Here is a 24,924-nt window from a genome sequence, read left to right on the forward strand (position 1 = left end):
ATCCTGCTCAATTCCACCGCTCTGCTCTATTAAAATAAACTTGTAGGAAGAGTATGAAAGGCAGTTAATTAGACTTGCAGAGATAACCGAGTTTTAAAGTTATAAATACCGTAAAGTGCTCGGGAGTTCAGACGGAGGAACTCGTATCCCGCTTATGTTGTTGCATTGTGGAGTTGTTTTGCCTAAGGGTGTAGAGGATTTGTTTTGTGATTTATGCCGTAGCACAACATTAGGCTTATTTATTATAATGCTTAATGGGATAATTCAGCGTGAATTTAACACAAAAGAGGTACAACGATGAGGCAAAAATGCTTTGAGTACTGAAACTTACCTCTATGTCGGTTTGTCTGTTTGTCGAACATTAACATCGCGTCTTCTATCTGAAAACAGGAAACACAACAATTAGACACAAATTAGGATAAAATAGCTGGAAAATAAAACGGAGCAGGTAAACGGTAAATAACACAGAAATTCCTTGCAGGGCGATTGCAGAAGCAATTTCCCAGTTCTTAAATCTACTGAATAATTTAGAGTCATTAACACTTCCTCTACTTAGACCTTGTCAAATATTAAAAAGGTCTTAGCATTGGGGCTCCTTAATTTGGTTAAACTTGGCGTATATGAGATAAAGTCAGTCCCGGAATTAGGTGGAGGATACATGTCAGATAACTTGGGGTTTGCCTTTCCTTGCGGTAGTTAATAGTTATGGGATTGAAGGTCGGCTGCCAGGAACATCGTTGAGATCAGCGTAGTTATTGAAATTATTATTTTAAGTTATCAGTCCAATTCGAGGAATTCTTAATGAAGTACGAGTTTGGGGTTTTGAAAGATGTTTGCTGCGAAATTTGTTCTGTAGTGTCAGATTTGAAAAACCCATCACAGCTCAAACTTTATATTTGAAACTTTTAAAGAGGACATTTTTTTTCTAAAAAATAAATTTCAAAATACGAATGTTTCCTTTAAAATTTAATTTTTCACTACAAAATTATGTCTACCGTGGTGGCCATAAGTATGGAATATTTTTTGAAACTTTATTTAGCTAAAGGGCCTTTTTTTCTTCCATTCTGGTATGTTTAAATTGGGATAGGTCAATTCTACTTTTTAAACCATACAGTATTTATAGAATGTTGCTATAAAAAATTTCATCAAATAAACAAATTTTTTTAGATGGACAAAAGTATGGAAAATCAAAGATTTAAATTTATTTTGCATTTAGTGTTCAGTATTGAGTGTTACAGGTCGATAAAATTTGAAGCCGAAATGGTTAAAAAAATATATCTTTCGGAAGATCTTCGATCACGAATAGTGGAGAAGTCAAATAACGGAGCCAATCAGGACATCGCAAAGACATTTAATGTGAGCCAGGGGTGTGTATCGAAAATTTTGAAGAAGTTTAGGGTATTCAACGCCGTAAAAACCGTCCGGAAACAGGACGACCCAGGAAAACAACAGCCCATACAGACCAACGTATTAAAATTATATCCTTCAAAGATCCCGAAAAATCATCGCACTTAATGAAGGAAGAAATTACAACTAATAGTGGTATTGAAATTAGTGATCGTACTGTGAGGCATCGTCTATGTGATACTGAATTGTTTGGACGATTGGCAGTAAAGAAACCATTAATTTCCAAAAAAAACCGGAAGGACAGAATTAAGTTTCCGCGCTCACATCTGTTTTGGACACCTGAAAAATGGAATACCGTCCTGTTCAGTGACGAAACCAAAATCAAACTGTTTGATTCGGATGGAAAAACTTATGTTCGGCGACCAATAGGGAAGAAATTTGATCCCGAGTACCAAAAGTCCACTGTTAAACATGGCGGTCAGAGTTTAATGGTGTGGGGATCTTTTCCGAGATCTGGAGTTGGCTTATTAGTCAAAATTGATGGAATAATGGATCGGTTTTTATACAAAAATATCCTAGAGCAGCATATGCTTTTATTTGCCGAGGAATAAATGCCACTGGTAAGGCAGTTCCAACAGGATAATGATCCTAAACATTCTTCGTGGTTGATTAAAAATTGGTTTATTGAAAAACAGATAGATGTTATAGAATGGCCTTCACAATCTCCTGATTTAAATCCCATCGAACATCTGTGGGACCATTTGAAACGAAAAATTAGACAAAGACACGTGTCAAATACTGAAGAATTGTGGAGGATCATACAAGAAGAATGGAAAAACATTTCTTCCTGAACGTGCCAGAATCTAATTGATTCAATGCAGCGTCGATGTCAGGCTGTCCTAGATGCTAAGGGGTATGCCACAAAATATTGAGTTTACTTACGATGGCAGGCTCCACACCATGATATAAAAAATATTCCATACTTTTGTCCAAGTGTAATTTTTCATTTTTCTAAAAAGTTTTTCAATTAGAAATCTTAATTTTATGTCATAATTGTAGGAAATTAAATGAAGTCTTTCAAGCATTTGTGTAATTTTTGTTTAATACTTTTTAATAAATATTTTATCAAATTAAAATAATATTCCATACTTATGGCCACCACTGTACATATTCACTATTTTCTTGATCCTAATTTTGTTAGTCTAAATCAACTTTGGATAAATTATGTAAAACTCTTAAATTGTTAATCGATTTAATAATTGCGGTAATTGAAAATGGCTTCATTGTTGCTGACGAAGGGAACGAATTCAATTGCATTTATCGAAAATGTCGCTTTTTAAAAAAACCTAATCGATCTACAATTACTTTTTAATCCGACTGTCTTAGATACAATACTTATCTAGTTTTGTTTCATATAACTGAATTTTGATTACTCTGTCGTAATAATTTAATTAGATCTCTGTATTAGTTTGTTGAGATCCTCTATTACATTCTGCTAAATAATTCTCATCATTACTGTAGATACTCTACTAGTTTTCACGTACTCCAATTTCTTTGCCTTCTCGCTAGTAACTCCGCATTCTAATTAACTTTATCCCCTACCTTGTCAAACAATACCAACATTGCTTGATCTTCCATTTTAACTAGCATTATTATAGATTACAGCGCCGATATAAACTCCTTTATGTAGATTTTGATACCAAGCTATAGGCTTAATTGACTCTTCCACCCAAGTGTCGAGACATAAAATTACCATCGTTAAAAAGAAAAAAAGTGGATTGCATGATTCAGGTTAAGTGGGCGATTAAGTCAGAAATTTCCACACCTCAGTCTACTTTTAAGTAACTTCCTGCTTCGTTAACGAAAATTTAGCAAGGCAGTTAAATTTAATTAATACGCGTACCATAGAATTATAAAATTAGCCCTATCGAGTTTGTCAGCAATCACAAAACATGTGTCGCAAGATTATTCGAAAAAATACTGAATATTGCATGTTTGGTGAACCCGATTAGCTGATTATAAGCTTTGTTATACAATTTTATCCACTCAGTTTTCCTAAAGCTCCGTCGGGTTTTGTTTCGAGCCAACAACAATAATAATTGGGAGTCTGCCCCCCATCCCACCAGGTATTGTATCGCATCAATATAAATTGTGTGGATGGCAATTCGAGCGGTAAAATTATCATATAAACGTTTTACAAAATGTATAGCTTTTATCATTGGGAGTTGTATGACTGTGCTTTGGAACCTGACATTTATGCGAACTCAACAAAATCAATTCAATTGCAGTAAAAAAAATGATAATTTTTCATAAAAACAATCATTAAATACTTGTAAAACAAGATATAGTGTGTTGGTTGTCCATATAGTGATAAAATTGTGATCAGGGAATGCTAAAATGATCTTAACATAAGGAGGAACAGCTCATGTTGCAATGTCTCTAGTAAATACTTAAAAAGTTGCAAATTAAACTGCCTGACTCTCCAATTTGTCGGCATTATTAATTTTACCACGTATGAAGAGATATTTCTAAGATAATCGTACTCGGAATCTCAAAATACATGCGGAAACCCGACTTACCATACGAGTGGGAGACTTAGGCCCAGTTATACACAAGGGGTGAAATCATATATTACAACAAAACAAAAAAATGACACAAATGCTCAGTTTTCTGAAAGGTTCGTCCCCATTTACAGTGTCGAAAAAACAAAAAATGCAAGTCACATAATGATACATTGCTGAAAATACTTCTCGAAACGAATTAAAAGTAAGCATATCTGCAATGGTTGGAATGTGTTCGGAGTTTTGAGCTTAACCTAGGGGAGATACGTGGGATCACGACTTACACATACCAGTCAGAGTGTGTCAGGATGCTCTTTCTAGAGGATCGTATTTGAAGTGTTGTGTTGTGATCCTACCAGTTAGATTATAGATTTATGGATAGAGCCGAAGTGTACGTGGGAACGTGACTAAAGCGTATTAAGAGGGCTGAAAGCTCGCTAATAAAAATTCAACGCTTTATATTCACTGTCAATTTCCACAAATCGGGAATAACGATTCGCGGTTGATTCGAGGAGAGATGCGGATAGGTATCTCTGCATACAGATAATCTCCATCACTGGACTTATACCTAAGAGATATGACTGCTAGACTCGCTCAATTTTGAGGCAGGTGATATTAATTCTGGAAACAGAAACATATAAAAGTTATACTTTTACATATTGAAGTACAAAAGAAAGATTATAAAATCTTTTCACCTTTTTAAGCCTCATTATCGGTGAATTTTATAACATAGGCACACGAGCATACCTCGTTCCCATCGGATTCGGTTCAGGATTTTAAAAATTAAAAAATAATAGAATTTGAATCATTAAATGAATATTAATTGAATCGTAAATTAGGACAGTGATTTTCCCACTTACAAAGTCACGGTTGAACAATCGGAAAAGGAAATTCATTGTCGAACGAGCGCGATTGTTATTTAGCATAAAAATTAAAACGATAACAATTCATATCAATTTGTTAGGGCATTACGGGGCGAAAATAAAAACGAAACGGTATAATTTACTTTAGCCATAAAATATTCTGCCAATTTCCCGTTTCTGTCACTGGGCCCGATATTAATCATGGAAAAACGAGGAAAATATGTTACCGCCAACATGTACTGAGCATTTTGCCGAAATAAATGGAAGTAGTTTCGAACGTCCCCAAAAAATGCAGCTTCATCATTCCAGAATTAACATAATGTGCTTTGTTTTTTTGCCGGAATTTCGTACACACAATCCGTCAGTTCTTCATTGTAATACTGTTTAGCAATTGAAATATATCGTCCTTTCCCAACGAACTGACAAATACTTAATTCAACCTGGAATAACGCTCTTTATGTAATCCCAATCTAAATTAACCTAGCAAAAATCTCTTAGACTTTTCTTTTGTAAAACTATTTAGCAATGGAAATAAAATTCCCACTATCCAGGCACCGCAGCCAGCCACTGGCCGAGCTCATTAATCATGGAAGGTTTCATTTAGGATAAGTGGTTGTAGTTTTTGCTTCGGCAAAAATTGCGGTTGAATTAGTGATAAGTTTCCTGTCGGAGGTGCGGCTTAATTGGAGATTCTCCTAATCTGAGAGACGCAACGCATCCAGTTGTTTAATGAAAATCCTGGGAGAACTCCGCATTAGCATTCCAGAGTCCGGACCGTAGTTGCACTTCCTGCAGGATGCTGTTTTCGTGCAACGCTGCCTGCCGAGGTATTGTCTCGCTTTCGAAACTATTTGACAGATAATTTACTTGCAGCCGAGGAGATGTATTTGTGTGCTTTTTTGTCAAAGTTAAGACGATCTTTTTAACGAAGAGTGGCGAAGGCTGTAATTAACGGCTTCCCCAAAGTGAAACGGTTAAAGGAATAATTATCCGAAAATTGCATTGTGTACCTGGACCACAGAAAAAGTAAACGGTTAAATAGTTGTGTCAAAGAAAAGTTCCACACTTCTGACGAAAGTTGGGTAGATCTCGTTACTCAGCGAGCTCGTAGAACTCAGGAAAATAAGTTCCATAATCACTATTTGTTTACTAGGTACCTCCCTGATATTAGTCTTATAATTTACTTTAAAATTTACGCTTAAGTTGTGTTCCCAAGAGTCTCTTTACCAACTCTTTGTTCACTTCTTCTTGGGGGAGCTGCCCCATTGCCAATGGAAGTGTAAGAGATCTTCCGAAAAATTGCGTCTTCAACTGCCTTCAATAAATCTGATGTGTTTTGTCGACGATAAGTAATTGTAGAACTGAGAAAACCGTTCTGGTCAACACTCTAAAGGACCTCTCATGCTTGCTCCATAAATTTATGTAGTAATTGACTCAATAAAAAAATTCTAGAAAATTGAGCGTTTTATTCTCTTTTTACATGGTCATTGTTCACTTATAATTAGAACCCTCTTTTGTATGGTTATACCCCAAATTTTTCAGTTCCCAAACTCAAAAAACGTTACAAGATATTGTAAAACAGCAGAGAACGCAATTTTAACAGCGAGTTTTGATAACCGAGGCTGAAGATTATAAGTTTACAATAGTTTGCTTCACTCTATGAAATAATTATCCAGACAAGACAGCATTTTAGTTTTTTTTTTTTTTTAATAGTAATATGAGTATTTTTATACATTTTTAAATTTAATTCATTTCTATGATTTTTGAGGAGAAACGTTCAGCCAATGATTTCCCAAGGCACGCCCTTTTAGGAATAATCAAGAGCTAGTAGATTCCAGGCCCTCCCCTAGGATGGCCTGAGTAAAATTTGATTTGCAAAAAAAGGGAAACAACCGTGACGACTTCCGCTTAACTGCCTTAATTCTAGAGGAAATTCGTCGTCATGTCCATTTTCCACAATCATTTCATTATAATGCAGCAATTTTATATACTTAGGTTTGAAACATTTTTACATGTTTCAGTCTCGATCCCCAATGGGGCCTAATTCTCGCTTTAGTTAAAAGAGTGTTAATTTAATTACCCCTCGGGAGATCTTGGTCGGCTGAAAATTCCCCTGTCTATTCAGGGAACTAAAATGTCTCCTTTAAATGTTGTATTTATGATTAAGTAGGGATTTTGTTTGTGAGAGTTACTAAAAGCTGTTATATGTAGGTTCGTCCTCGCGATCCTCTTGATTCTTTCCTTCAATTGAACAACTTTTAATAGTTTATTTATCGCAACAGAACATGGCAAATCTCCGAGGCGCCGTTAGTTTCGTGCTGTTTGAAATAAAAATATCTGCCGAACGATTCCCTTGATAACGAGCCAAGGCACAGACATCATTTTCTTTCTTTCATAACTCCGGATATGATTTTCCAGCACCTAGAGGAACAAGGGAAAAGAGGAAAGTGAATTTTGGGGAGGCACGTTTTTGCCCGATCCCTCGATAGATTTTCCCTACTTAGAGGCACAGTATAAAAAAACTACGTGGGTCAATCCCCCGATTAAACTCCATTGCCTACTGCTGAAGTAATTTCAGACAGGAAACTTTCCGAGTTCCTACTTTTTAACACCCTTTTCCAATAGTTCCATTCTGCGAAAGTGTTTGCTCAGTTGAATCGCACATACTTCGCTCACATAATGGTCCTAATCGGACGAAAATTACTCGGAAACTTTCGGGCTGGTCAGTCAATACAGGCAAAATTTCGTCTCGAGACGTGGATAAATTTACAATTCATTTACTGCCGAAGAATCAATGATAAAGGTCTCTCTAAAAGAGCAGTTATGGCCTGTTATGTTATATAATGGTATATTGCGACAGCTGAGTTAGGCGAAAATGACCCAAAAAACGATATAAATACTCCCCTGCGATGACGAACTAATTTTGAAAAGGGCTTTCATATTCCGTATCTCACTCGCTGCATAATTTTCTGTTTACCTTTCCAAAAATGTAAAAAATACCTTTTGAAGGAAAATTTTTTTCAAAAAGTTGAGGGTCGATTCCTCGCCTCAAGAGTCACCTTCCGCCTAAAACGTGCCAACTTTTCGCATATTGTTAGGAAGTGGCATGAGAATTCCAAACCTACAGAAACTTACCTGAACTCATCTGAACCAACAAAGTTTCAGCGAAACTGTCATTTTTCAGTTTTCTATTATCATATCGTAACGCCCCCAAACGGTTGCTTACAGGTTTAAAGAAATTTTCAATGCTAATTAATATAATAATTACCTATTTTTTCAGAAAACTTTTGCCTACTTGAGTCAAACTTACCGTAAAACAGAGCTCTCCTTCAATACTTATTTTATATTACAAAATTTTATCGAGATTGGACTACTACTTCGTCTCACGGGCACATAAACATAATGGCTACCAATTGACATAACTAACATTTTACTGTGGTGACGTCCTTCGTGTTTATATGAGAGGCGTGATTTTCCTCCGACTAATAGAAATACCAAGAATGTATAATAGACACACCCGCGTATTTTGCGATGGATCTATATGGTCGTACCGCACAGATCGATGGGCTGTAGATACGCCCTGAGATAATTAAGACCGCACTTAACAATTGTAACTCGTTATACTGACATCTCTAGATTTTGTGGTCGATTGGTGGAGATAGTCCGTGATGGGCGGGGCCTTCACATTCTAGTTAAAAAGAGCTAAGCACCACAAACTTTTAAATTATTCTGACGCAACCACTTCCTCTATTTTTTTACAGTTACAAAACTTAAACTTATTCATTCATTTCCAAAAGTTCATGTTATTTGATTTGTGGTATTATTTCCTGCATATACCAGTAAAGAACTCGAACGACTTGATATCCAATAGATAATTAATATTTAGCTACTAACCTTCTTTTTGTTAAAACCGGTTGTTAGAGATCAATACACATACTATCATTAGTTGAAACCTAACTATTGCCTTTTTTTAAATTTAAATTGCAAGGTATATACGTCAATTTGTCTTATTATTTCATATAAACCTATTAGGGTTAGTAATGTGGTTTATTTAAATATTGAAAAATTATAGTTTTGAAACGTGATAAGATACTTTTTATCGAAGTTGAAAACCAGTTTAACTTGAATCAATGAATAAACTGAAGTTTAATTGAATTTTAATGAAGAAATAAGAAAAAGACTGTCAGAGCCATGAACTAACATGCAAGATGAATAATGAAATATTAGATTAGTATGAATAACCCTACATGCCGATTTATGATTTTGACTGAAAAGAGAAAATGTGGGATCGCATTTTCATCTGATTGTTTGCGCTGAAACTTTCATTTTTTCGCCAAAAAAACACATCACACCAGTACACTAAAAACCTTTTAGTTTTACCAAGTTAACCCTAATGCAGCTTCCTCGAAATGTAATCCATTCACGCGATTGTTCAAAATATTTTATTTTGCATTTAGTCATTTAATCTGACATCTATATTTGAATTGTTATATAAAATGAAATTCCACGTTATAGGTCTAAATTGGACTGGAATTACATTCATGATAGATGACATAGTAGGTTACGGTTGAATCCTGCTTGGAAAATTATAATTGTCATTTTTCAAATGCAAAGCAAGTTGTAACTGAGTGATATTAAAGTAATAAAATAGTTGGGATACACTAAGAGAGGGAGAGGTTTATGAAAGGAGGAAGCGTTCTCATATGACCTGCGCTTATGACATGGGCGTGACCAATTACAAGCGCCAAGTCACGCCCTACGAAGATTTTGGGAAGTAGAAGGAGTAACATGGTCAGGCCCCCAGCACTGATGAAAAAAAATTAGTACACGCCCGATCCATAGTAAAAAATAACATTTGAATATTTGACGCGACCAGGGCCTTGGGTTTCGGGAGAGTTTGGAAACTTTTCCGAAATTCAATTAAAACATCCGAGCCGAGACGACTTCATAAAGCTCATGATTAAAACATCCACCCAAATCGAGGGAACCCCTTGTCGCCATTCTTAAAAGCTAACTCGGCAATTTCGCTTTGTTTGCCCGATCTTTGTTTTGTTTTGTTCTCTCCGAAGCAGATTTGGAATATTTTAAATGCCTGTTTGAAAACAATTATGTTCAATAAAATTTCTCTGGTAAAGAAACTCGTTCATGAGAGAAATCTCGTTTGTGTGTTCGAAAACTATATCTGAGAAAGGTTGTTACACATATTTCAAGAAAACTAAACGTTCCTAAGCTTCCCATGGAAAACTCTCGCCCTGCGAGCTTCGCCAGAAGAACCGATCTTTTATGAAGTTTGTCTAAAACCCTCTTTTACCTATTAACAAATAATTCACTCTGTAATTTAGCGCAAATTATGCCGCTGTGTATTACTGGCGTCTGTGCGAATAATAATTTCGGAAAATCAGAGTATTTGTACTTTCTGCTTAGGGAATTACGCTTTTCGGGAAAGGAGAAAAGGAGAAAGGAAGCTTAATGTCATTTATAGAGGGATATTATTTTTGAAGAGAAGGACCTATTACCACGACTAATTTTTTAATGTAAGATGCAAATTTTTTAAATATTTTTCGGGTCCAGATCATTAGCTGACAAAAGTGCTCGGGTTGACAGCGAATGCTAGCTACGCATAATGGAGACCACGCCCTATATATAATGGCAGGAGCGGGGAAGATGCAAAGAGGGCGGTGCTATCTCTACATTTATTACTAGAAGGTGGAATTTGCTATGCTCCGCCCTCTGACCTTGGCTCTACAAGCTATCAGGGAGTAGAAGCCCCGCCTTATCAAATTGGGAATAACGCGCATCATTCCATTAGTCAAAAGTTGCCATATCCTCAAATTTAACACACGTATTAATAGCGATTCGATTATAAACCCCGGTTGAGTCTAGAGTAAAAAGGATTTAATAGATCACAAACGTGTATAGTGAAATAGTTTCTATAGAAATAACTTCGAAACATTAAACTAAATAAACGATGTGCGAAACAATAAAATGCGAAGGCCGTAATGATTTACGAAACGGGCTAATAAAATAATCTGGTAATAGTCCATTTTGCGGGGTCGTTCGGACAGAAGTGAACTTTTATACTTGAGCTAAACGATCAGTTTTGCATAGGGTCGTTTGTTCCCTTGGTCAATTGAATTGAGATAAACGGCTCGTAAATTCTTCGCAAAACACCGATTTACTTTAAATTTACATCGGCCTCGTTACTCGCGGATGACCTTAAGAGCCATATTCGCGCTTTATGGATCATATTTAAGGGTACAATTTATGTAGCCACCAGTTTTATATTTCCTCCTATTATTTAGAGTTATTGTGTACATTAAGGGTAATAATTCCGGTTAATATTCTAGAGATGTCGACGTTAGTCTTTATCGAATCTGAAATACCTAAATTTTTTACTGAAAGTGGTCCTTACGTAGATTTTTCATTTGCCCGTTAAATGTTTTTTCCATGCCCATCTTCATCACAATAATAACGTTCAAGCGATTTAATATGAAGCACCAACGTAGGTCATTTTACCGATGTACGTGGAATCTGGACAATGGGGACCAAAGTTCTTTTTACTTTTCTAGAAATCATTTTTAAATATTATATCTTCCAGAAATTCTTGAGGGGTCAATGAAATGCAGCAACTATTTCAGACGAGCCCCAGTTTTTTTTTCGCGTGGTCAATGAGAGTCATTGAAGTTGCGACATTTACAAATCTTTGGTAATGATTTTTGATTGAAACCTTTCATGAGGGCATTCCAAACCCCGAAATAGTTTTGAATACACAGACAGATTAAATCTTCTCCAAGCTCACCGTGGACTACAAGGCATCTGGGAAACGAACTTCCTTGATACTTTCGAATATTGTACTTCGGTGAAATTATTTCAGGATTTTACAAGTAATTTACTATTTTTAATGCAATCTGCGGATTTTTTGAAAATTTACAAGAAAAAACGTGTGAATATGAAAAAAACCACCATTTTGTAATCTATAATTTACATGTTTATTGTTAATATCCCATTAATACTGGAAACGTTTTTATTTAAATATTGTGAAATGGTTCTTCGACGAAAAATGGATTGTAATGTTACTGTTTCACTATAAAGTCACATTTCAGCATTAGAACTTATATTGAAAATAATTTCAATTTCATAATCAAATGAATGTTCTTAATTTTTTTCTTGTAAAAAGTTTCTAAGCTTATAATTACTTTTTTCCGTGGGGAGATGGTACTTAATTTACTAAACTACTCTCGAGGCCTTGAAATAGTTTTATGTATTCAGGAAAATTATGCTTTCCTGGAGGAGGTTTCTCGTAGAGACCCATGAAACTCGTCTTGGGAAAACCTCTGGAGAACGACGAAAATTCCCTACGTTTGAAAATTCCCAAGGAAATTTTCTTGAATTTGCTGGGGTCTCCAGGTTCAATATTGCAAAATCAGGGGAACAACTTTACTAAAGTTATTCACATACAATATTGCGCTAGAAATTTCTACTTTTGTCAAGTAAGTATATGAGGCTGCTTCCATTTAGATTTGTATCAAATAAGGGAGACTCATTAATATTTCCAAAATCTTGGAAAAATTCGTAAGGCACCCATAAATATTTGTGTGACGTATTATTTGCTCTCGAAAATAGTACACATGACAATATTTCATCTGAGCTACAGTATAGTTGATTGTCCCTCGTATATTCGCTTAAGAGGGCGAAAATAGCGACTCCAGAAAGCAATATCACCGTCAGCATTTAGAAGATGAACATAAAATAGATACCTAAAACGGAATGGGGGATATGGATGGTATTTCTTAGACGGATTTCGCCATGTTGATATAGCCGAGCGAAGATGATATAGGGCGAGCATATCTCCCGTAATCGTTTTTGGATAAACCAGCTGCCAGGCGCAAATCGCAAACATAATTCACGAACAATGATAAAAAGCGGTTCCTTCGGGGGTGGTGATGGAGTGTGTTATTCCGGAGATTAGATTCCAAAAGAAACCTATTTCGGAAAATAAAAATTCATTAGCCGCCAGTTATAAAATATTATAACTGGGTTATTAGCTGTGGAGCCATGGCAGTCAGTTTTAAAAACCTTTTCAACGCCGCTAATGGTTTTCGGGCCATCAATCAAGTCTAATCGACGTAAAATATTTTTTGCTCGACTGCTGATACACAAAAAAATATACGCAATAAAAAGATTAAGGGTTTTTATATTGCCAAGTTTGATTTAATTCAAAGGCTTTTGTTTAATTTTCTGAAAAACATGGACGAAATCGGACCGGGAAGAACAATTTCAACAATGAATCTGAGGGCATTAAAGAAAACTAAATTCTATTAAAACATGATTCCTTAATGCGTGAATTAACGTTGTGAAGCTTAATACGAGGCATCGGTCTTTACGATCCTTCCAAAGCAATGTAAAAGCGGTGCCCCGGGTAGGACGAGGTGAAAAGAAAAACACGAAATGCAGTTTCGGCTACGAAGCTCCTTCTTCCATTTCCATAACGTTGCTTTATGTATCGCGGAGATTTATCATGGAGCAGACAATACAGTAATATTATTTCAGTTGCAATTTGCGAACTTTCGATTGAAGATGGAGTTATGGGGGATATACCAACCCAGTAAAGGAAAACGACGTCAGCACATCATATTTACGTAGTCAGTACTACATACTAAGTCCATTGTAGTGACCAGTGTAACACTAGTCCAGGTTTAGTACTTTTCTAACATCGATTTACCAAATGATCAAATATGGAGAAAGCAAAAGCGGCAAAAGTGGACTAAGAGTCATAGAAAAGATTGGAGAAATTGCAAAGAATACTGCGTGACATAGAAAAGAGAATACCCCGTATTTTTTTTTAATAATTTTTGATATACATTTTTCTTACGCTAAAACAAATAATATTTTATTCAAAAAGTGAACAAATTTAATTGTTAAAAACCAAAAAAAAAAATTTCTCGGTCCTTTGCCGTATCTTATACATTCCGGTACACGTCTAGGAAAGGATCCAATGAGGTGATTGATGTCCTCTTGGGGGATCTCATTCCAGACTAACTGGACAGCATGACATAGCGCCACAAGAGTTTGTGGAAGATGGGATAAATTATGCAACCTTCTACCTACAATATCCCATACGTGTTCAATCGGTAGGAGGTCTGGAGATCGAGGTGATCGAGGTAGCAAATTAATTGCATTTTCTTGAAAGAAGTCCATAGTCACTCTAACCACATGTGGTCGTGCATTGTCTTGATAGAAAACTGGATTAACAAGAGTTTCCAGATGAGGCACGAGATGAAGTTCCAGGACTTCTTAGATGTATCGTTGGGTTGTCATACTGTCCCTAATGAAAAGTAAAGGTGACCTGCTACCATATCATTACCCCAACAGTCTAATTGACGTGCTTCTGTATTGTAAACTGAGAATCTCGTCTTTCGTCTCGCCTTCTTCTTTCTCTTGTCCGACCATCATGTATACCCAAATAAAATTTGAATTCGTCACACGTCTCATTTCTGGTTCCAACGTATTCCTTCTCTGTACCACTGCAGTCGATTTTGACAATGATTTAAGGTGAGGGATAACACAATATGGAGATAATAGAAAATCAGTCTAAAACGACTTATCCAGCGATAAATGGTTTGAATCCCAATGGGCCTTCCATACTCAGTCAACCACTGATCCGCCAGCATTCTTGACGAGACGAATCTATCTCTTGTGGCTATAATTCGAAGACGACGATCTTGGTGTTCTGTACTTCTTCAGGATTGTCCAGAACCTCCCCTTTTCCTGTTTGCTTTTCTTGGAAACATGCCTGATAACATCTCACTATAGTGTTTACATTACGATTCAATCTAGTGGCGATTTCCCGAAATAGCCAATCAGCCTCTCGTAGACCCATTATTCGACCTCTCGAACTCGTTTAATTGATGAAAATTTCGCTGCATTCTGTGTTTAGGTATATTTGGTTAATCTAAAAGCACTTTTTAAGCTCTCTATACACCAATAATTGATATTTTTCAATCGTATTGTTATTATTTTATTACAATTTTTATAGTTAAAAAAAAACTAAAATTCCTGGTAACTCGTAAATACATTGATAAATATGGCTGAAAATTTAATCTTTTTTTTATGTTACCATATACAAACATGTATACCAAAAATTATTTTAAAAAAATCAATTTTTACAGGGTGTTTTCTGTTCTTTGTCACGCAGTATATATATGAGATCACTTGAAACAGTTCGGATTAGTTTAGAAGAGTTTGGGTCACGCGAGAAGATTGTTGTTGCCCGGTAGGGTAAGTTTCAGATTGTTGAGATAAATCTGAAAAGTTTGTCTTACTATCAGAAATAAGCGAAGCAACATGATAGCAGCTGGCAGCAATATTAAAGATAAACCTGTGGATATGAGGATATGTGGGAAAATGTAGTAAGGGAGTGAATGCTTGGTGAAATGTTGTGTCTGATAATTTCACTCTCATTATTTCCGAACAGACACACAAAATTTAGTTACAGACGTTCCCGTTAGAGTCTTCTGATGTCACGAGATGTTTCGTCTGGGGTTAGCTTCAATTTGTGGATGCAAACTGCTATCCCTCAATAGTATTTAGTTAGGCTTCAACATATTAGCAAACACTGAATTTTGTGATACAACATGTCTTCTGAAATCGGTTGTAAAGCAAAATCTTAACATCTGAAAATTTAATGTTTTATATTTAAACAACTAAGTATTTGTAACGTCATACTTAATTAAAGAACCATCTTGATTTAAACTTGTGCACCCGTACATCGCCATAGAAGCACCATAATACGTTTTATCGTTGCGCCCATGCGTCGCCGCCAAAAATATTAATAGTAACAACACTAATTGTCTATTCCTATTTACGGTGCGTATGCGAACCCATGTTTTGAAACACCCTGTACAATAAATTTTCACTGTTCAAAGGAGTGAAATGGAAGAAATAAATATCAGGTATATAAATTAATTCACAGCCTTTTTTTAACAATTTAGATTTTTATTTATAAAAAAAAGAATTACAATTTAATCATCAAAATAATTGCCCCTACTTTCAATGCATTTCTGCCATTTATCAGGTAATTTTCGAATCCCATCTCGGAAGAAAGATGGTGATTTTGATTGGATAAAATCTTCCATTGTTTGGTGGACTTCTTCGAGATATTGAAAGTGTGTATCAACCAGGTGATGTTGTAATGCTCGAAAAAGGTAATAATCAGAAGGTGCAAGATCTGGTGAATACGCCGCAAGAGGGAGAACTTCCCAGCCCAACGCAGAGATAATGTCAATGATGTCTTTTGCCGTATGTGGTCGCGCGTTGTCGTGCAACAAAATGACTTGCCTTGTTCCACTACCATTAAAAGGTCTTTTTTCCTCAATAGCATCCCTCGATTTTATTAATTAGTCTTGATAACGGTTAGCAGTGATAGTTTATCTTGGTTTAAATGTCTCATAATAAATTACACCTTTGGAATCCCACCAAATACTCAATAACATTTTTTTCCGTGGATGTTTGGTTTTGCAGTACTTGCTGATGGTTCTCCCGGATAAACCCACGATTTTTTTCTCTTAGGATTATCATACAATATCCATTTTTCATCTCCAGTAACAATTTTACTTAAAAAATCTTTTTTTCTCAATCGCGTCAGTAGACACATTGCAATTTTGCAGCGCCGATTTTTGTTTTCTGGACTAAGATTATGAGGTATCCAGTGACCTTCCTTTTGTATCCTTTCTAATTTTTTCAAATGTATCGAAATAGCTGGTCGAGTCATTCCGAGTGCATCAGCAAGCTCTTTTTTCGTTTGGCAGGGATTTTCATTGAGTAAGTTCTCCAACTCTTCATCGTTAACCTTTTTTGGTTGACCGGGGCGTATTCATCTTCAAGATCAAAATTTCCATTCCGAAACTTTTGAAACCATTTTTTACACGTACTATAAGATACAGCATTTTCTCCCAAGGCTGAACAAATCATGTCTTGCGTTTCTGCAGCATTTTTTTTAAGTTGAAAAGTGAAAAGACGAGAGTGCCTTAAGCGCTGCTTGTCAGACGACATTTGTAACGTTCTTCGTGGTTAGATTAATCAAATTAAGTAGTTTGATAGCTCACAGATGGCACTTCAAAACGGACTACATAGTTAGAAAAAATTATAAATTCGAGAGGTGTTTTAACCAATTTTATCTAAGGGCCGAGAATTAATTTATACACCTAATATGTACTTTTTAAATTTCCCTACTAAACTAGCAAGTTAGATTATTATATATACAGGGTGAGTCGGGAGGATCGTGCCAAACTTCAGGAGCGTGTTCTACATGAAAAATAAATGTAAAAACACTCAAATGTTGTTATCCAATTTTCGTTTGTTTACAAGTTATAGCGTAAATAAAATTAAAACATAAAATTTAAAAAAATTATAAATTTCATAAGAAATCCCATAAATTTACCTTTGGATATCATAAGTAAATGTTCAAAAATATTGCCATTAACTTCTAAACATTTTTGACTTCGTCTATGAAGAGCATTCGTTGCGCTCCTGATTGTTTCATGTCTTTCTTTAATGGCAGCTGCAGCATTTCTAATGCGTTGAATTAGTACATCTTGAGTGTCCATTTTTACTCTGTACACTTCAGTTTTAAACCAACCCCACCAACAATAGTCTAGTGGTGTGAGGTCTGGAGACCTTGGAGGACAACTAATAGGGCCACCACGACCAAGCCAACGTCCAGGAAACGTTTCGTCTAAATGTTGCTTAACTTTTATGTTTTAATTTTATTTACGCTATAACTTGTAAACAAACGAAAATCGGATAACAACATTTGAGTTTTTGTACATTTATTTTTCATGTACAACACGCTCCTGAACTTTGGCACGATTCTCCCGACTCACCCTGTATATATAAACAATCTTTATTTCCTCAGAAATAGGCTATCGACCTGTTAGGTCTTTCTGCCTATGATACAATGGTAATTTTTTGGTGACTAAATACTATCACATTACACCTGGAGGTGCTCCCAAAGGGTGCTCGAAGGGAATAGGAGGCGGGATTATCTTGTCTGTCTCGTTAAGCAAAGTGGGCTCAGTATAGTTGAGTTGTTGATGTTCTTTTTCCATCTGTTCTGTAGTTGTCGCAGTCTTTCTGTTATTCTTATCATGTTTGTGCGTTCATACAGTAATTGGTTGGGTGGGTTGTGTAACGGGTTTTCGAGGTGTCTTAGTTTTGTGATTAGTCTTAGTGCAATCTGTTCTGTAGTCTGTATGTGTTTGCTTGTTTTTTCTGTTGCATTTGCCCTCAGTACGTGCCCGTAGTCCAATAGTGGTCTGCATATGGTTTTGTATATTTTTATGGCGTTTTCCATACTAATCCTTTTGTCTTTGTATGTCAGTGTTCGGAAGTGTTTTGCCCTTTTTATGATTTCTAGTCGAGTATTTCGTACGTGTTTCGTAGATTTTAGTTTATTGTCTATTGTTATTCCCAAATACTTCACGTCGTTCCTTGGTTTAGTCGTGTGTCCACCTGTCATTATTGTTAGTGAGCTGTCTTTGATCTGGTGATTTGAAAGTAGAAGTTGATTTTTCGTGTCCTCTGGCGTTAGTCTCCATTTGTAAAACCATGTCATGGTTCTGTTTGTCAACGTCTGAAGCTTTTCCACGGCTTTCTTAGTAGTTTTGTCGTGTGCAATCAGAGCTGTGTCGTCGGCGTATTGCAAAATGTATGATGTTTTGTCTATATATTCCTTGTCCTGTAGATCATAGTTATATATATGTTGTGGCAGTATATATTGTAGAGCAATGGTGAGAGCGGCGAACCCTGTGGTAGCCCCTGTTCCGGGGAGAAGGGGAAGGAGAGGGCAGTATCAATTCGTACCTGAAGTTGTCGGTTTTCTAGCAGATTTTTGATTAAGTAGATTAGGTATTTTGGTGTTTTCAGTTTGTGTAATTTGTACAGCAGACCCCTGTGCCAGACGCTATCAAAAGCCTTATTAATGTCCATTAGTAGGCTCGCCGTTTTGCCCCCCGCCAGCTGCGTAGTTTGTATGTTGTTCGTCAGGGCGAACAGCGGGTGTATGGTCGAATATTTTGGTTTGAAGCCAAATTGATAGCTTGGTATGTGTTTTCCGATCAGTTGTTGCAGTCTGTTTTTTAGAATGTGTTCAAGGATTTTGCTTAGCACCGGTAGTAGCGTAACAGGTCTGTAGTTTGCTGCGAGCGTGTTGTCCAGTCGATTTTTTCGTATAGGTATTATCACTCCCATTTTCCAGGATTCTGGAACTCTTTGGATGACAATACATTTGTTCATTTGTCGTCGTATGAGTTGGTGGGTGTTCGGAGTTAGGCTTTTTATAACTTTGCCTTTTATTTTGTCTTTTCCCGGTGCTGTATCCTTGATATATGTGAGGGCTTCATCGTACTCTGTTTCTGTGATTAGTTGGTTTGTATTGACATTATTATATTTTCAAGCAAAAATATTTTTATTATGATCGAAAACAAAAAATACTTCCGAGTTGACTGAATTTCTTTCAAATATAAATATAAGTGCAAAGGGTTAACACAAAGAATAAATTCTAAAAAATACTAGGGTTCTACGGGGTGAGATAGGTGCCGTAGTGTGAGAACAAGTGTGAAGTTGGTGGGCAGGATATTTTTTAATTAAAAATATTTTTTCAATAATACGAATGACTTGCATACTGGATATTTTCGAAATTAAACTTTTTCCGGAAAAATTCCGTAGGAAAAGACGTGTATTTTTTTAACGTTAGACGGATAAAACCATTCCAAGTGGAAACGTGGAAATTGCGCAAGTGGAAGAAGGACCGCACAAGATTTAACGTGACGCCGACAAAGACCAACGAAGTGGGTTGCGAGGCTGGCGTGGGCGGAATTGTTCCGGTGTTTGCCGGATCTCTCACCGTTTCAGAATTTTTACTCATAATAAGTTTAAGTGACGGATTAAATTAGTTTCGAAGTTTTATTTATTTATAAATTATTACACATTTCCCCATTTTAGCATAACTTAATTATGTTATTAATGAATATTATGTTCTGAATTCGTTGATATTTGAATATTTGTTTATGATCTGTTGGTGGGTCGAAGACTGAGCCGGCAGTACTGGCCTCTCGAGGTTTGCTCACCGTTGAAAACGATGTTTAGCACCGATCGACTATCGCACGGGGAATCTTGAAGGCATCAGTTAATTCCATCAAAATAACACGTAAATACGCACATTTATGAACGTTTTAATTAGTTATTATTATTTTTTGCTGTAAAACTTTTTAAAATTTTCATCATTCTAATCTAAACATCGAAGTAGAGACGGACTCTGCCTGCTTCGTTGGTGATCTTTGTCGGCGGCATATTAAACTTTATGGGGTCCTTCTCCCACTTGTACAATTCCTATGTATCCATTTAAACTGATTTTACCTCTATAGTAGTAGAAGTATATCTTTTCCTACTTTTTAAATCATTTGTACCTTTACGGTTAGACCCTCATCCTTCTTGAAAAGTGTATTTTAAATGGGACGCCGCAAATACTAGTAAGTGCCCTTAAACAATGATATTTCCTTTAAAGCAATGTATCAAGTTCCTATATGCAAATCCAGAATTTCACAAAATAAATGCTGTTTTGTTTGTTGCCTCTAAAAATTGCTTTATCGGATTAGATGGGTTGATTGACATGTTTGCCAAAGACGAGTTTGGTATACCGTAATAGTAGAAAATTATGCAAATGTTCAAACTATTTGACAGTTATCGCAGTTGTGAGTATTTGTTTGCGTCTTGACGCCGATACAAAATAATGCTACAAGTTGTGAAACTATTTCACAGGGACCTACACGACTTGAATTATAAGTCAAGCTCCCATGAACAATTAAATAATACAAGTATTACGTTTTGTTTAATCGTTATTTTGAACAAAAAAATTAAATAATGTTAATGTATATTTCGAAAATTGCTGGAGATAGGTGTAGCAATTATAAAGCGGAAATGAGCAAAACGAAGTAACGAAAGTAGAAATAAAACACTGTACAGTGGGTCCCTTTCGATCTATCTGATCTGCAGCTGCTTTTTCATATTGTAACCATTCGGCTGAAAATATTTTAAGTCGATAGAGCGAGATCGATTACCTGCAGTTGCAAATTTTGTGTCCTGTTTTTCCAAATGTCTCATATATCCACCAGAAATCACGCTGTTTATGTGGCCTCTCCTAGCGAAGAATCAGAAGAGAACGCACGTGTTTTTATTGCCGCATCTAGAGTACCCATCGTGTGATTAAAGGGTTTTTTTTTCTTTTAGTATCGGTTCAGGTATATTTGGATGAAGTTCAATCTAGCTCAACTTAATGTGATATACGACAGCACACGATGCGATGAGATCGAGCAAATTTAGGCCTTGCTAAGTTTGCAATAGAAGAATTTTCGACGTCAGCAGAATGTAAAAAATGAATAAATGTGGGCAAATGAAAACTTGCTCAACAAGGTAAGGGGGGTACTAGATTTGTGGTAAAGACAGAAAAGGACACAGTGGAGGAAGCATTCTTACCACGCTGTGGAGGTTACCTTGAGTGGATAGGGCCTTATGCTTAAAAGTTTTTAAGTTGGCAAACGGCCACAGAATCACAGAATCAATTGTGGCGAGCCACAATATAATTTTCAAAATACCGCATAACGTGAAAGCGAAGAGTATGGAAGAGTTGGAAACCGATGGACAATGTACTAAGGACGGAAAATAAACGGGAGGCAAAACAATGTGACGAAATTTTCTCATTTATGGCTAATATCAGCAATCTCGTTTCAATTAGAGAAACTGATCAGGTTATTTCCGGAATATCCGTGATTCGAACTCCACTCTCGTTGCCATCTTGTGACATATCTGCTATTATCGTTGTCTGACAAACTGGCTTACTATATCGGTTCTTATAAGCTCAACTAGCCAATCCGCATATGAACCGATTTACGATCGAACAGCAACAATCGAGCTGGAACATGACACGTAAACTGACACCCCCGGAATTATCCGAGGCCGAAATAAATTTAAATGGCGTTCCAGGTCAGCCCAAATTAATGCGCTTTATTGAGAACCGAGTGTGGATAATATTTTAAAGCCAGATCCGAATTAGGTCCGTAATAGCGTTACGCGGTCCGGGGACGCGTTAGCTGTCAGTTGTAGTTTTCTGGTTGGGAGGCGCCCTCTCACGCCCGTACCGCAGACTAATAATTCCATTACCGGCTCATAGTCAATTTGTGACAATTAGCAATTTATTACCTCAAATACCGGCCAATGCCACGCAATCACTTTTTTCTCGTACATAAATCAAAAGCAAAGCTCGGTTTCTGCGTACCCAGAACTGGCCACCTGTGAAATTGGGGTGCTGCGGAATTTGACATTCTGCCGCGTTCCGCGACCGTTTGGTTTGCATTATTTATGCATCAACGGTCGCGTTACAATATAGTTAATTAAGTATTGGTGCGGAGGAGAAAAAAAATGTAGCGACACCACTGGCCCACGCTGGACACCATCCAGATTAAACCGTTATTTTGCGATGGGGTTATTAAATAATCAGTCTGGATTGTTCCTGCAACAAATGCAATCATGGCTTTGTGCGGGGGTTAAATTAATTTATGCCAATTGTATTTGGGATAAATAGAGTTTAGGCACTATCAATTGTCTATCTTGGGAATTGGATAGGGAAATATTCATTAATTTTCGCCATAATTGCAATTATTGATAATGTGAAATTAACATTAATGTTATGATAATTAATTTATTTTAATAATGACTATATTTCTGGATAATGCTTTTACTATATTAATAGATTTAACTATAAACCCTCAAATTAATAATACAATAGCCTATAAGTATAGCATATGCAGCGAATTAAAAACCTACTTAAAAAACTGATGTCCCTCCCATTTGTTTTGACGCCAAAATTAAGGGGTGCATGTCGGCGGAAGAAGCACGACACTGCACCTCCGGCAGAAACCCCGTCAGGATGCGTTTTTCCTTCCCCGATGTGTCCTTGGATAAATGAATAACGGAGGGTCCAAGAAAGCCTTTTTCCAAATACCCTGTATCTAGGAAGTCAAGACGGCAACGACCTCTGGATTGCGAGCGGCACAAGGAAAAACCAGAAGCGATAGGGTTTCTAACTTGATTAGCAAATTTAGCTTTTTTAGTTGGTAAACGGCACCTCAGAAAAAATTGTTGTAATAAAGGGAGCCTGTCTCATATTGTAATGTCCTAATAACTCTTGCTGCAGTGGAATCTTCTCAAATGAAAATAAATTCTGCTTAAAAAACAGGTTATTAAAGGTCTGCTTTCTAGGAGGAAATTCGTTTAAAACATCTCCAAAGGACGAGAACTGCTTTCTGGATTAACCAGCACTATAATTAAACACAATCTATTTGGAAACAGGGCCTGCACTATACGAGTTCCCCCGCACCGCAGGACGCAGATCGCTTTGCCCGAAGACATGACGACAATTCAAACATTTTGTTTAATTAAAAACATCTTCTCGTGTCATAAAATGTCACCGCATTTCAAAGGAGGAGTGGGGGTTGGCGCAACTTTGATCCAGTTTTATCTGAAACTCCCGCAAACCAAGAAGTGAACTTTTCTTTTCTTTTTTTTTTTAACTTATTTATAGATACAACACGGAATGTTATAGCTAGGCTTCCATGTCAATAAAACTGATTTATGTCGCAAATCCCAATCTCTAGCGCCCATGGGTTTACAACGGGCCATATTGTTCGCCGCAGATCCCCCTGTAAAGAACCGTCCAGATAAAGTTAAAGATGAAAATTAAAAGGGGATTAGAATCGGATACGGTATCTAATTATTTGTCGCAGAGCGATAAAACCGAAGCAGGCTACTTGGTCCAGAGATAAAGTCCTTAATCCTAATTTATAGAAACGGGTTTTTTTTCATGGAGATGTTTTCGGGCATGCAGTTGGAATGATTCAACGAACTAAATCGACAATTATTATTTCGAGTGGCGGAAGGGAGGAAAAAAGTTTTTTAATAAGTAAACTGGGATTTGCCGAGACTTTGCCTTTAATTCACTGGCAAGCCTAATTGGACGTCATAAACAGTTGCGAACTCTGAGGACAGAATGATCGTTGGAAAGCAAACATTGTTCCCCATTTTTTTTTAATTGCGTATTATTCACAGTTTGTTTAATTGGGAGACTCCGAAACCGAAATTGAAGAGGCAACTAATTTTGAATGTGTTACAATTTTGGTCCCATTGGATTATTTTTAAATCTAATTAAACGACAAATAATTACATTTGTGGGCAATTCGAGTATGTTCTTGGCAATCTGGCGGCCTCTCCAATATTAATGTTTTGTTTATAGTTATTTGCGATTTACGCTAATTTCTAAACTATTTTCGGACTACGCACTTTTGACTGCTAATGGAGAAATGCGCACTTGCTAACAATTATTCCGGCACAATTCACCATTGTCTGGACTTTAGGAACCCTAAATAGGTTATGCTGAATAGAAGCAATTTCAAGGCGAACAACAACATTCAAGGACTTTACTTCACCCGCCAAGATTCAATGCCTACAAAGTTTTATTTTTAAATTAGAAACCGTCCTTCTCGAAACGTGATTAAATTAATTTTTTTTTATATTAAAATGGAATTTTAATACATTTTTCACCATTTCACAGGTGGCTTAACTTAACTTTTTTCTTGAGTTTTCAAGTCGGCTTTCAGTAAATAAATAGCGTAGACCTTGAATACCGATTGAACTTGTCAATGTGATTCCCCAGTTATTCAAGTTTGATGTATAAGTCTGGCGTTGTTTCCTCTTCTTTTAAACCTGACTGGAATTTTTCGATAAAGACAAATAGGGACACTGCAAAAAGATTGACAGTAATACGAAAAAATTGGATTTCGATTTACTATGTACGTATTTTAAATGAAAACATATTTAATAACAATTCTACTTCGTCATAGAAGGGTGGATGGATGAATTTTCAATAAGAATTTTCCCGTAGTTCCTAGCTAACAGTCACTTTTGCAAGTCACGAAATTCCACTTGAACTTCCTCAGTACGGCCAGAAAGTGGAGAATTAAATTAGAATTTGTAGAAATAAAGAAGCTTTATCATACATGATTTTAAAGTCAAGTTTTCATGATAATATTTTCACAGTTTATAGC

At 36.4% G+C, this 24,924-nt stretch overlaps 1 protein-coding gene across 5 annotated transcripts in view; it reads right to left on the reverse strand.

Annotated features, from left to right (window-relative positions):
• The window catches only part of Rbp6 (RNA-binding protein 6), a 513,430-nt gene that overhangs the window by 122,622 nt on the left and 365,884 nt on the right, over positions 1–24,924 (reverse strand). For all 5 annotated transcript variants that reach the window (XM_066299645.1, XM_066299644.1, XM_066299643.1 and 2 more), the window contains one exon: positions 332–380. In XM_066299645.1, the coding sequence (XP_066155742.1) occupies positions 332–380 (49 nt within the window). The remainder of the gene's footprint in view (positions 1–331; positions 381–24,924) is intronic.

This window comes from Euwallacea fornicatus, chromosome 34 (genome assembly GCF_040115645.1).
Source record: "Euwallacea fornicatus isolate EFF26 chromosome 34, ASM4011564v1, whole genome shotgun sequence".
NCBI lineage: Eukaryota > Metazoa > Arthropoda > Insecta > Coleoptera > Curculionidae > Euwallacea > Euwallacea fornicatus.